At 39.9% G+C, this 13,205-nt stretch overlaps 2 protein-coding genes and 1 long non-coding RNA gene across 3 annotated transcripts; 2 read left to right on the top strand and 1 right to left on the bottom strand.

Moving 5' to 3' along the window:
• Positions 1–3,411: 3,411 nt before the first annotated feature.
• LOC147307251 (uncharacterized) lies at positions 3,412–4,425 on the bottom strand. The gene is made up of 2 exons (XR_015126386.1): positions 4,170–4,425; positions 3,412–3,889 (listed from the first exon to the last, which is right to left on the bottom strand). It is a non-coding gene; the product is annotated as an uncharacterized LOC147307251 (long non-coding RNA).
• Positions 4,426–4,489: 64 nt separating this feature from the next.
• Positions 4,490–6,429, top strand: LOC147307250 (uncharacterized). The gene has a single exon (XM_086275430.1). It carries the CDS (start codon positions 4,694–4,696, stop codon positions 6,221–6,223), a length of 1,530 nt encoding a protein of 509 aa, XP_086131556.1. The 5' UTR covers positions 4,490–4,693; the 3' UTR covers positions 6,224–6,429.
• Positions 6,430–10,998: 4,569 nt separating this feature from the next.
• Positions 10,999–12,950, top strand: LOC147307249 (uncharacterized). Its single transcript, XM_086275410.1, has one exon. It carries the CDS (start codon positions 11,213–11,215, stop codon positions 12,740–12,742), a length of 1,530 nt encoding a protein of 509 aa, XP_086131536.1. The 5' UTR covers positions 10,999–11,212; the 3' UTR covers positions 12,743–12,950.
• The last annotated feature ends 255 nt before the right edge of the window (positions 12,951–13,205 follow it).

Genomic DNA, 13,205 nt, shown 5'->3' with positions numbered 1-13,205 from the left:
ATGTGACCTGTACACACACACACACACACACACACACACACACACACACACACACACACACAGAGCAGCTAGACGAGGTAAAAACATTCCTGACTTTGTCTGTGATTTTTGGACAGCTGCAGCAAACAGCAGCGCTGTGTCTGATCAGACCACCTCAGTCGAGTTCAACACAAGTCCAGATCTGGAGTCGAGTATGAAGACCGAGTGCCAGCAAAGTCAGGAGGCTGGAACACACGTTTACAGGCTTTTCATTTCAGATGTGTTACGCCCCAGTCTAGGGGTACAGGAACGTAGCATAAGGGTTAAAAAGGAAGTGACGGTTTGGGAAGAAAAAACAATTTATTAAGTGAACGGTGGTTTATTTGTCTCCACTGAAAACTTAACTCCCTGGTGAACACAGGCCAAAATAACAAACAAAAACAAGCTAAGTCAGGAGAGGAGGTGCTATCTAAAACCCTATGTGTGGGAGAAACATTTCGTCACTCATCCAAGTGACTTCTTGAAGAAATAATTCAACTCAAGGCCGGAGCTAGTTCACAGTAAGATCTTTCCTTCCATCTCTTTCAACATCTTGCAAAGTGTTGCAAACAGAAACACTTGTGTGCAACTCCATATCACAGTAGTGAGCAGAGCAGTGCTAGGCAGCTGATGTATATTTAATTGTAAATGTGTTAATAATTTCATTTTTAAATGCTTTCCTGTGGTTCTTTTCACTTTGGCTTGAAATAAAATGTCTCCCTCTGCTGTAACCACAGCTTACTGCAATTTTTGCATGCATGTATATTTCACACTTTGAAAGAGGCAAAGCATGAAATGGTCACAGTGGGCTGGCTTGTCTATAACACGCTTTACCGTGGTTGATGTGTGAGATAACACTCAAGTCATGGTAAGCTGCACTTACAGCTATTGTAAGTGGAACAATGAGTTATTGAGTATTGATATGTATCTATACATTATTAGAATTTTTTCTAATAGAAAAAGGTTTTCTATACATGGATATTTCTGCTGTTTATTTATGGGCTTAAATCCTTCCAAAATGTGGGCCTTTTTATTCTATGACATAACCAAAAAACTAAATAAACTAACTCCTTCAGCTGATGCAGAGGTAATCCAAAAGACTCTGACTGTGGTGAATTAGTGGATCCTGACAGTCGTCTGCACCACCTACTGGACATGTAGCCGAACAGTTTCTTTAACATCTGCCACTTCATACGGTAATACCCTGTGTTGGTCAAGTTACTTGAAAATAGTAATTATTTACTAATTACTGATTACTTCTCCAAGAAATTAATCCCATTACTTTACTGATTGCTTATTTTTGTAAGTAATTTGTTACTTTCTTACTTAGTTACTTTTAAAAAATATGATACACAACCTGAATACGTTATGAAGCATTAGACCTTTCAGCCCAATTCTATTTTTTCTGCATATTTCATGATATAAAATTGAATCAACTGAAAAAAAAAATTCAAAACTAGTTTCATTAGTTTTAACCTTTTAATTTTATGCACGTTGCAACAAGCAAAAAATAAAATTATATGCAGCATTCGCTGACTGGAAGAAATTTGTTGATTCTGTAGATTCTGTAGATTGCTTAGATTGCTTAGCTAGTATTCAGTAAATCAAACTTGTATCAATCAGGAACATGACTGGAGCACCTGGGTATCAAAGCTCAAAGCAAGAGTGAATAGCAGAATGTGCTGTTTGGTATTGTATTAGAAAATCTGGCAAGTTTTTAATGGGCGTAACCCACATACTCAACTCTACTGGATCGCGGATCACGGGGGCAGCAGCCCAAGCAAAGAAGCCCAGACCTCCCTCTCCCCACCCACCTCCTTCAGCTTGTTTGGGGGAACACCAAGGCACGGGGGCCTCCTCTCAGTGGGACATGCCCGGATCACCTCACCCCAGGAGGTGTTCTTCTCAGATGCCCGAACCACCTCAAGTGGCTTCTTTCCATGTGGAAAGAAGCCACTTGGCCTCCCCTCTAAGGGAGAGGCCATCCACGCTTCTGAGGAAGCTCATATTAGCCATTTGTATCTGCAGTCTTGTTCTTTCAGTCACTACCCACAGCTTGTGACCACAGGTGAGGGTAGGGACGTAGATTGACCAGTAAATTGAGAGCACCAATCTGTCTGTCGATCTCCTGCTCCCTTCTCCCATCACTCGTGAACAAGACCCTGAGATACTTAAACTCTTCCACTTGGAGGAGGAACTCATCCCTGACCTGGAGTGGGCACTCCACCCTTCTCCTCTGATCTCTTAGCGTAAACTAAGATTTACAAACGTGTACAGGTATTTGTGTGTAACAAAAGCAGTCTGACCACACTCTGTGTTACAATTTGATCATTTTCTTTTTCAAAAAGCTTAGAGTGTCTAAAAATGTCTAAAAAAAATTGTGGAATTATTTTCACTCACTTACAGAACTTGCATGACCAAGCATGAAACAAGTAAATTTACTAAAGTAAATTTTACACAACAGTGTACTTGAGCATAATCCATAATGGGCTTTTTGTGAAAGTAGTTTGCAAAAAGCAAGCAGTGTCACTTTATGTGCCCTTATTTTTTGTTTTAAATCTTTTAGCGTTTCACTGCAACAAGAACACTATGAATTAAAGGGTTTTTCCACCCTGTCTTGCACTCGGTGTGGGAGAAGTTTCAGACATGACTGCATGATCACAAGACTTTTCTGGATGTTTGTCATAATCTCTCACTCGCATATCACACAACTTCATAATGTTATGAAAAAAGTTTAAATTACATATACTTTAGTACATACTGTCACCTGTAAAAGTATGTCTCCTTGAATCTGCAGGTGTACTGAGATCAACAGGTTTTTGAGGCCTACAAACTGTGTGGCAGGGCAGCATCCCCAAACAAGATATGATCATTATGATGGAGATGTTCTGGACCTCAGGGAAATTATAAAACAAAATGTACTCAGGTGAGGATCAGTACTATGTAATCAGTATCACATCCTATATATCATTCTGTTAATTTAAAAAAAATGACTACATTTGGTATGTGATGTAAACATGGCATTGTTATAGACAAGGCTCACCAGTAGTGCTGGTGAACGGAGCTTTAGCTCTGGAAGATGTTGCTCCCACTGGCTTTGCTTTTTGGCAACAAGGTTCATCACTAAGGTCTAATCATGCTGGGACAGTGCACAGGATGACAGTGTGCAAAAAAACATGCACTCATCCAAAGTGATGGACATGTATGAATCAGTAGTAGTTGTTGCTACATGTTGTTGACATGTATTTATAGACAATGGAGAAATATCCTTAGAGATGTTTGGCCTATGTGAAAACCAGCTGATAAAAATGAAGCCTTTCTTTTAACATTGCGCAGTGAGGACCACTGGTGTGCATCACACAGCAGCTGAATAGATAAAAATGTGAGACCATGTATCAGTGCACAAAGATTTTTTATTATTTTGACATTTGTGTAGGAAATGCAAGCAAAAACTTTAAAAGAAACTTGAGTAGAGCTTTGTAAGCATAAAAACATTAAGAATATACACATCATCTGATATACAGCAGGCCTGTTTTGTTCACTAACATTCACATCCATCCTGTACACTAAAAGCTAGTGTTTTTATTTTGACCATACATGTTTTCTTAACATGAGACACAGCAGGTAACAATAAACAGGTGCATAGCTCACCTTGGCACACAGACAGAAAATTAAAAAATATATATTCAAATATTAAATACAGAATGTTGGAGTTGTCTGCTGCTGGGAATTGTATATAGATGAGAGTCGTCGGGCGTCCTGCACCACCCATCCGATCTGGAGCATAGCGAATGACGTCACAAAGGTACTCTGTGGCAGGTCACCAAGCTGACACACTGCTAACAACTTTACAGCACCTTTGCTAATATAGCTTTATAACAGAAAGAACATTATGACATGAAAATGGTATGTTTGTGCAGATTTCGCGTTTTCTAAGAAATACATACTCTTTTCCTTCTGTCCAAGATAGCTTTAAATGTTATTTATACTTGGGAACCAAATTATGATATTTTAGACATTTCTATTGAGAAATTTTCCCCACATTTTAAATATACTATAATATACATTTTAATAGACTATAAATATCAAGCAATCTTGACTGTTTTTCCAAATTCAGCATTCAAACAATGACTAAATAAATACATTCTTACCTGAGATCGACGTGCAGTGCAGGGACGAGGACGACTACTCGGGTGGGTGCTACGGAATAGTCCAAGTGACAGCAGCTTTAGTTTCCGGCCAACTATAAATAAATGATTTTTCAACGTGATTGTTGTCACCTGGTCGACTGTAATAGATCAACAATCAACGATAAACGAAACAACTATCGTTGTTCCAAATGAAACCAGACAATATTTTAACTGCTACCATTACTAAAGTTATTATTATGGGAGGCTGTGATGAAGCTTGGGGGGGGGGGGGGGGGGGGGAGAGAGAGAGAGAGAGAGAGAGAGACAAACAAACCACACTCTCCGAGCGCATTCTTTTTTTGCTCGAAGTGGGCGGGGCTTAGATCAAAGGCTTCAAAGACGTCACACTTGAAGTGGGCGGGGCTTCAAAGACGTCATACAGACAAAAACCTATAAATAGCCCTCTGCAACTCTGTTTTTTCTAACGCTCGCTTTAACAAACAGAGAGAAGACATTAACAGCAAACAAATAGATATTGAAGCAAAATGGACAACAACACAGCTAGGAGCAATCCAGACAATGTCAGGAGTCATTCCACTCCTGCAAATGATGTTAGGCCACTGCTAGAGGAATTGCTAAATAATGTTACACATGAGCAGTGGCAACAGTTGCGGTCTGATTACGCCGAAAATGCCACCATAGGAAGGCTATGTAATTTTGTAGATAATGTCATTGCCCTATGCTCACTGTCAGCAGGTGCAGAACTGAGGTTTTGCCAGGACACTGCTGTCACTAGCACAACAACAGTGGCCTTAAAGCAGACACAGACAGCTCCTGAACTTGCACAGACCTCTAACACAGTTGACCGCAACACGGAAATGCCAGCTCATATTTCACAGGAAACAACAGCCAACTTGCACAGCACAGCAGAAAATTCCGCTGATGTCACATTTATCACTAATATCCAAAATACCACGGAAACAACTGAAAACTCAGAGGATTATGCATCGCTGGCAGATCAAATTAAGGCTGTGATTCTACAGAAAGCAATGGATTTGTTAAACATCCCAGAAAATAGCACAACAACAGTGGCCTTAGAGGAGACAGAAACAGCTCCTGAACTTGCACAGACCTCTAACACAGGTGACCGCATCATGGGAAATCTAATCTGTGTGCCAGTTGTTATTTTACAGAAAGCAACAGTCAACGTGAACAGCACAGCAGAAAATTCCGCTGGTGCCACACTTATCACTAATATCCAAAATACCATGGAAACACCTGAAAACTCAGAGGATAATGCATCGCTGGCAGATCACATTAAGGCTGTGATTCTACAGAAAACAAGGGATTTGATCAACATCACAGAAAACATCACAACAACAGTGGCCTCAAAGGAGACACAGACAGCTCCTGAACAACAGAAAACAACAGTCAACGTGAACAACACAGCAGAAAATGTTGCCACAAATATCATTGATACATCTGACGAGCCCAGAACTCCAATAGACAAGAAAAACCGTGACACCACGCAGGCTGTAGATAAAGCAGGAACCTCTTTGGAAAATGATGTAACCCCAAAGAAATCCTCGGCTCAACATGAAGCCAGCATGCAAAATCAATTCAAAAAACACCCTTTGGTAGCAAAGGATGAATTGTCTCAAAACAAAGAAAAATACCGATTTTTTGTGGAAACATGTATGGAAGAACTAGTTAAGCGGGTTATAAAAAAATCAGGTAAAGTCATAAGTCCAGAAAGCGTTTTAACCATCTACAAGAGGCTTAGTGAAAAAATCTGGGCTAAAATCAGGGATGAAATTGATCAAATCCCCTTAAGGAAGTTCAAAAACTTTGAGAAGGTGATTTTCAAAGCCCTGTGTAAACAGTGGCAAGAGGCAGAAGTAGTTCTGCAAAACATGGAATTAAATGAACCAACAGTCGACAATACGATTGTTAAAATTTTCATAGAAGAGGCAGCCAAACTTTCGAAGAAGCCAAGTTGCATACGTCGGTTTTTCTCATCTATAGGCCGACTGTTTTGTTTCACCAGGAGACAAAACAAGGTTGATGCATTGTAGAAAAAAATTGTGATAACCCCTTGGAACGGTCGCGGCAGATGGCTGTCCCCTCACTGAGCCTGGTTCTGCCGGAAGTTTCTCCCTCTTAAAAGGGAGTTTTTCTTCCCCACTGTCGCCAAGTGCTTGCTCAGAGGGGTTTTTCTGTTGGGGTTTTCTTTTTAATAACTTTTAAAAAAGTTAACATCAATAAAAGTTATTAAATTTTACACTGATTTCTGTTTGTTTTTTTTATTGTCTGTAAGTTGAATAAATACATTTGTTATTTCTTGCTCAGTTCAAACTGTGGGTAGAAAATGCTGTGCTGTCATGTGACCTGTACACACACACACACACACACACACAGACACACACACAGAGCAGCTAGACGAGGTAAAAACATTCCTGACTTTGTCTGTGATTTTTGGACAGCTGCAGCAAACAGCAGCGCTGTGTCTGATCAGACCACCTCAGTCGAGTTCAACACAAGTCCAGATCTGGAGTCGAGTATGAAGACCGAGTGCCAGCAAAGTCAGGAGGCTGGAACACACGTTTACAGGCTTTTCATTTCAGATGTGTTACGCCCCAGTCTAGGGGTACAGGAACGTAGCATAAGGGTTAAAAAGGAAGTGACGGTTTGGGAAGAAAAAACTATTTATTAAGTGAACGGTGGTTTATTTGTCTCCACTGAAAACTTAACTCCCTGGTGAACACAGGCCAAAATAACAAACAAAAACAAGCTAAGTCAGGAGAGGAGGTGCTATCTAAAACCCTATGTGTGGGAGAAACATTTCGTCACTCATCCAAGTGACTTCTTGAAGAAATAATTCAACTCAAGGCCGGAGCTAGTTCACAGTAAGATCTTTCCTTCCATCTCTTTCAACATCTTGCAAAGTGTTGCAAACAGAAACACTTGTGTGCAACTCCATATCACAGTAGTGAGCAGAGCAGTGCTAGGCAGCTGATGTATATTTAATTGTAAATGTGTTAATAATTTCATTTTTAAATGCTTTCCTGTGGTTCTTTTCACTTTGGCTTGAAATAAAATGTCTCCCTCTGCTGTAACCACAGCTTACTGCAATTTTTGCATGCATGTATATTTCACACTTTGAAAGAGGCAAAGCATGAAATGGTCACAGTGGGCTGGCTTGTCTATAACACGCTTTACCGTGGTTGATGTGTGAGATAACACTCAAGTCATGGTAAGCTGCACTTACAGCTATTGTAAGTGGAACAATGAGTTATTGAGTATTGATATGTATCTATACATTATTAGAATTTTTTCTAATAGAAAAAGGTTTTCTATACATGGATATTTCTGCTGTTTATTTATGGGCTTAAATCCTTCCAAAATGTGGGCCTTTTTATTCTATGACATAACCAAAAAACTAAATAAACTAACTCCTTCAGCTGATGCAGAGGTAATCCAAAAGACTCTGACTGTGGTGAATTAGTGGATCCTGACAGTCGTCTGCACCACCTACTGGACATGTAGCCGAACAGTTTCTTTAACATCTGCCACTTCATACGGTAATACCCTGTGTTGGTCAAGTTACTTGAAAATAGTAATTATTTACTAATTACTGATTACTTCTCCAAGAAATTAATCCCATTACTTTACTGATTGCTTATTTTTGTAAGTAATTTGTTACTTTCTTACTTAGTTACTTTTAAAAAATATGATACACAACCTGAATACGTTATGAAGCATTAGACCTTTCAGCCCAATTCTATTTTTTCTGCATATTTCATGATATAAAATTGAATCAACTGAAAAAAAAAATTCAAAACTAGTTTCATTAGTTTTAACCTTTTAATTTTATGCACGTTGCAACAAGCAAAAAATAAAATTATATGCAGCATTCGCTGACTGGAAGAAATTTGTTGATTCTGTAGATTCTGTAGATTGCTTAGATTGCTTAGCTAGTATTCAGTAAATCAAACTTGTATCAATCAGGAACATGACTGGAGCACCTGGGTATCAAAGCTCAAAGCAAGAGTGAATAGCAGAATGTGCTGTTTGGTATTGTATTAGAAAATCTGGCAAGTTTTTAATGGGCGTAACCCACATACTCAACTCTACTGGATCGCGGATCACGGGGGCAGCAGCCCAAGCAAAGAAGCCCAGACCTCCCTCTCCCCACCCACCTCCTTCAGCTTGTTTGGGGGAACACCAAGGCACGGGGGCCTCCTCTCAGTGGGACATGCCCGGATCACCTCACCCCAGGAGGTGTTCTTCTCAGATGCCCGAACCACCTCAAGTGGCTTCTTTCCATGTGGAAAGAAGCCACTTGGCCTCCCCTCTAAGGGAGAGGCCATCCACGCTTCTGAGGAAGCTCATATTAGCCATTTGTATCTGCAGTCTTGTTCTTTCAGTCACTACCCACAGCTCGTGACCACAGGTGAGGGTAGGGACATAGATTGACCAGTAAATTGAGAGCACCAATCTGTCTGTCGATCTCCTGCTCCCTTCTCCCATCACTCGTGAACAAGACCCTGAGATACTTAAACTCTTCCACTTGGAGGAGGAACTCATCCCTGACCTGGAGTGGGCACTCCACCCTTCTCCTCTGATCTCTTAGCGTAAACTAAGATTTACAAACGTGTACAGGTATTTGTGTGTAACAAAAGCAGTCTGACCACACTCTGTGTTACAATTTGATCATTTTCTTTTTCAAAAAGCTTAGAGTGTCTAAAAATGTCTAAAAAAAATTGTGGAATTATTTTCACTCACTTACAGAACTTGCATGACCAAGCATGAAACAAGTAAATTTACTAAAGTAAATTTTACACAACAGTGTACTTGAGCATAATCCATAATGGGCTTTTTGTGAAAGTAGTTTGCAAAAAGCAAGCAGTGTCACTTTATGTGCCCTTATTTTTTGTTTTAAATCTTTTAGCGTTTCACTGCAACAAGAACACTATGAATTAAAGGGTTTTTCCACCCTGTCTTGCACTCGGTGTGGGAGAAGTTTCAGACATGACTGCATGATCACAAGACTTTTCTGGATGTTTGTCATAATCTCTCACTCGCATATCACACAACTTCATAATGTTATGAAAAAAGTTTAAATTACATATACTTTAGTACATACTGTCACCTGTAAAAGTATGTCTCCTTGAATCTGCAGGTGTACTGAGATCAACAGGTTTTTGAGGCCTACAAACTGTGTGGCAGGGCAGCATCCCCAAACAAGATATGATCATTATGATGGAGATGTTCTGGACCTCAGGGAAATTATAAAACAAAATGTACTCAGGTGAGGATCAGTACTATGTAATCAGTATCACATCCTATATATCATTCTGTTAATTTAAAAAAAATGACTACATTTGGTATGTGATGTAAACATGGCATTGTTATAGACAAGGCTCACCAGTAGTGCTGGTGAACGGAGCTTTAGCTCTGGAAGATGTTGCTCCCACTGGCTTTGCTTTTTGGCAACAAGGTTCATCGCTAAGGTCTAATCATGCTGGGACAGTGCACAGGATGACAGTGTGCAAAAAAACATGCACTCATCCAAAGTGATGGACATGTATGAATCAGTAGTAGTTGTTGCTACATGTTGTTGACATGTATTTATAGACAATGGAGAAACATCCTTAGAGATGTTTGGCCTATGTGAAAACCAGCTGATAAAAATGAAGCCTTTCTTTTAACATTGCGCAGTGAGGACCACTGGTGTGCATCACACAGCAGCTGAATAGATAAAAATGTGAGACCATGTATCAGTGCACAAAGATTTTTTATTATTTTGACATTTGTGTAGGAAATGCAAGCAAAAACTTTAAAAGAAACTTGAGTAGAGTTTTGTAAGCATAAAAACATTAAGAATATACACATCATCTGATATACAGCAGGCCTGTTTTGTTCACTAACATTCACATCCATCCTGTACACTAAAAGCTAGTGTTTTTATTTTGACCATACATGTTTTCTTAACATGAGACACAGCAGGTAACAATAAACAGGTGCATAGCTCACCTTGGCACACAGACAGAAAATTAAAAAAATATATATTCAAATATTAAATACAGAATGTTGGAGTTGTCTGCTGCTGGGAATTGTATATAGATGAGAGTCGTCGGGCGTCCTGCACCACCCATCCGATCTGGAGCATAGCGAATGACGTCACAAAGGTACTCTGTGGCAGGTCACCAAGCTGACACACTGCTAACAACTTTACAGCACCTTTGCTAATATAGCTTTATAACAGAAAAAACATTATGACATGAAAATGTTATGTTTGTGCAGATTTCACGTTTTCTAAGAAATACATACTCTTTTCCTTCTGTCCAAGATAGCTTTAAATGTTATTTATACTTGGGAACCAAATTATGATATTTTAGACATTTCTATTGAGAAATTTTCCCCACATTTTAAATATACTATAATATACATTTTAATAGACTATAAATATCAAGCAATCTTGACTGTTTTTCCAAATTCAGCATTCAAACAATGACTAAATAAATACATTCTTACCTGAGATCGACGTGCAGTGCAGGGACGAGGACGACTACTCGGGTGGGTGCTACGGAATAGTCCAAGTGACAGCAGCTTTAGTTTCCGGCCAACTATAAATAAATGATTTTTCAACGTGATTGTTGTCACCTGGTCGACTGTAATAGATCAACAATCAACGATAAACGAAACAACTATCGTTGTTCCAAATGAAACCAGACAATATTTTAACTGCTACCATTACTAAAGTTATTATTATGGGAGGCTGTGATGAAGCTTGGGGGGGGAGAGAGAGAGAGAGAGAGAGAGAGAGAGAGAGAGAGAGAGACAAACAAACCACACTCTCCGAGCGCATTCTTTTTTTGCTCGAAGTGGGCGGGGCTTAGATCAAAGGCTTCAAAGACGTCACACTTGAAGTGGGCGGGGCTTCAAAGACGTCATACAGACAAAAACCTATAAATAGCCCTCTGCAACTCTGTTTTTTCTAACGCTCGCTTTAACAAACAGAGAGAAGACATTAACAGCAAACAAATAGATATTGAAGCAAAATGGACAACAACACAGCTAGGAGCAATCCAGACAATGTCAGGAGTCATTCCACTCCTGCAAATGATGTTAGGCCACTGCTAGAGGAATTGCTAAATAATGTTACACATGAGCAGTGGCAACAGTTGCGGTCTGATTACGCCGAAAATGCCACCATAGGAAGGCTATGTAATTTTGTAGATAATGTCATTGCCCTATGCTCACTGTCAGCAGGTGCAGAACTGAGGTTTTGCCAGGACACTGCTGTCACTAGCACAACAACAGTGGCCTTAAAGCAGACACAGACAGCTCCTGAACTTGCACAGACCTCTAACACAGTTGACCGCAACACGGAAATGCCAGCTCATATTTCACAGGAAACAACAGCCAACTTGCACAGCACAGCAGAAAATTCCGCTGATGTCACATTTATCACTAATATCCAAAATACCACGGAAACAACTGAAAACTCAGAGGATTATGCATCGCTGGCAGATCAAATTAAGGCTGTGATTCTACAGAAAGCAATGGATTTGTTAAACATCCCAGAAAATAGCACAACAACAGTGGCCTTAGAGGAGACAGAAACAGCTCCTGAACTTGCACAGACCTCTAACACAGGTGACCGCATCATGGGAAATCTAATCTGTGTGCCAGTTGTTATTTTACAGAAAGCAACAGTCAACGTGAACAGCACAGCAGAAAATTCCGCTGGTGCCACACTTATCACTAATATCCAAAATACCATGGAAACACCTGAAAACTCAGAGGATAATGCATCGCTGGCAGATCACATTAAGGCTGTGATTCTACAGAAAACAAGGGATTTGATCAACATCACAGAAAACATCACAACAACAGTGGCCTCAAAGGAGACACAGACAGCTCCTGAACAACAGAAAACAACAGTCAACGTGAACAACACAGCAGAAAATGTTGCCACAAATATCATTGATACATCTGACGAGCCCAGAACTCCAATAGACAAGAAAAACCGTGACACCACGCAGGCTGTAGATAAAGCAGGAACCTCTTTGGAAAATGATGTAACCCCAAAGAAATCCTCTGCTCAACATGAAGCCAGCATGCAAAATCAATTCAAAAAACACCCTTTGGTAGCAAAGGATGAATTGTCTCAAAACAAAGAAAAATACCGATTTTTTGTGGAAACATGTATGGAAGAACTAGTTAAGCGGGTTATAAAAAAATCAGGTAAAGTCATAAGTCCAGAAAGAGTTTTAACCATCTACAAGAGGCTTAGCGAAAAAATCTGGGCTAAAATCAGGGATGAAATTGATCAAATCCCCTTAAGGAAGTTCAAAAACTTTGAGAAGGTGATTTTCAAAGCCCTGTGTAAACAGTGGCAAGAGGCAGAAGTAGTTCTGCAAAACATGGAATTAAATGAACCAACAGTCGACAATACGATTGTTAAAATTTTCATAGAAGAGGCAGCCAAACTTTCGAAGAAGCCAAGTTGCATACGCCGGTTTTTCTCATCTATAGGCCGACTGTTTTGTTTCACCAGGAGACAAAACAAGGTTGATGCATTGTAGAAAAAAATTGTGATAACCCCTTGGAACGGTCGCGGCAGATGGCTGTCCCCTCACTGAGCCTGGTTCTGCCGGAAGTTTCTCCCTCTTAAAAGGGAGTTTTTCTTCCCCACTGTCGCCAAGTGCTTGCTCAGAGGGGTTTTTCTGTTGGGGTTTTCTTTTTAATAACTTTTTAAAAAGTTAACATCAATAAAAGTTATTAAATTTTACACTGATTTCTGTTTGTTTTTTTATTGTCTGTAAGTTGAATAAATACATTTGTTATTTCTTGCTCAGTTCAAACTGTGGGTAGAAAATGCTGTGCTGTCATGTGACCTGTACACACACACACACACACACACACAGAGCAGCTAGACGAGGTAAAAACATTCCTGACTTTGTCTGTGATTTTTGGACAGCTGCAGCAAACAGCAGCACTGTGTCTGATCAGACCACCTCAGTCGAGTTCAACACAAGTCCAGATCTG

Source organism: Aulonocara sp. 'chitande type north' Nkhata Bay, linkage group LG19 (assembly GCF_057382095.1).
Source record: "Aulonocara sp. 'chitande type north' Nkhata Bay isolate Kocher_YH1m ecotype deep benthic linkage group LG19, A_spYH_male_GT1.1, whole genome shotgun sequence".
Taxonomy (NCBI): Eukaryota; Metazoa; Chordata; class Actinopteri; order Cichliformes; family Cichlidae; genus Aulonocara; species Aulonocara sp. 'chitande type north' Nkhata Bay.
This window is presented reverse-complemented; position numbering and strand designations above follow the sequence as displayed.

What these genes read in the sequence shown, in the direction of transcription:
- LOC147307249 (XM_086275410.1), top strand. Translation starts at nt 11,213, where the DNA reads ATGGACAACAACACAGCTAGGAGCAATCCAGACAATGTCAGGAGTCAT.
- LOC147307250 (XM_086275430.1), top strand. Translation starts at nt 4,694, where the DNA reads ATGGACAACAACACAGCTAGGAGCAATCCAGACAATGTCAGGAGTCAT.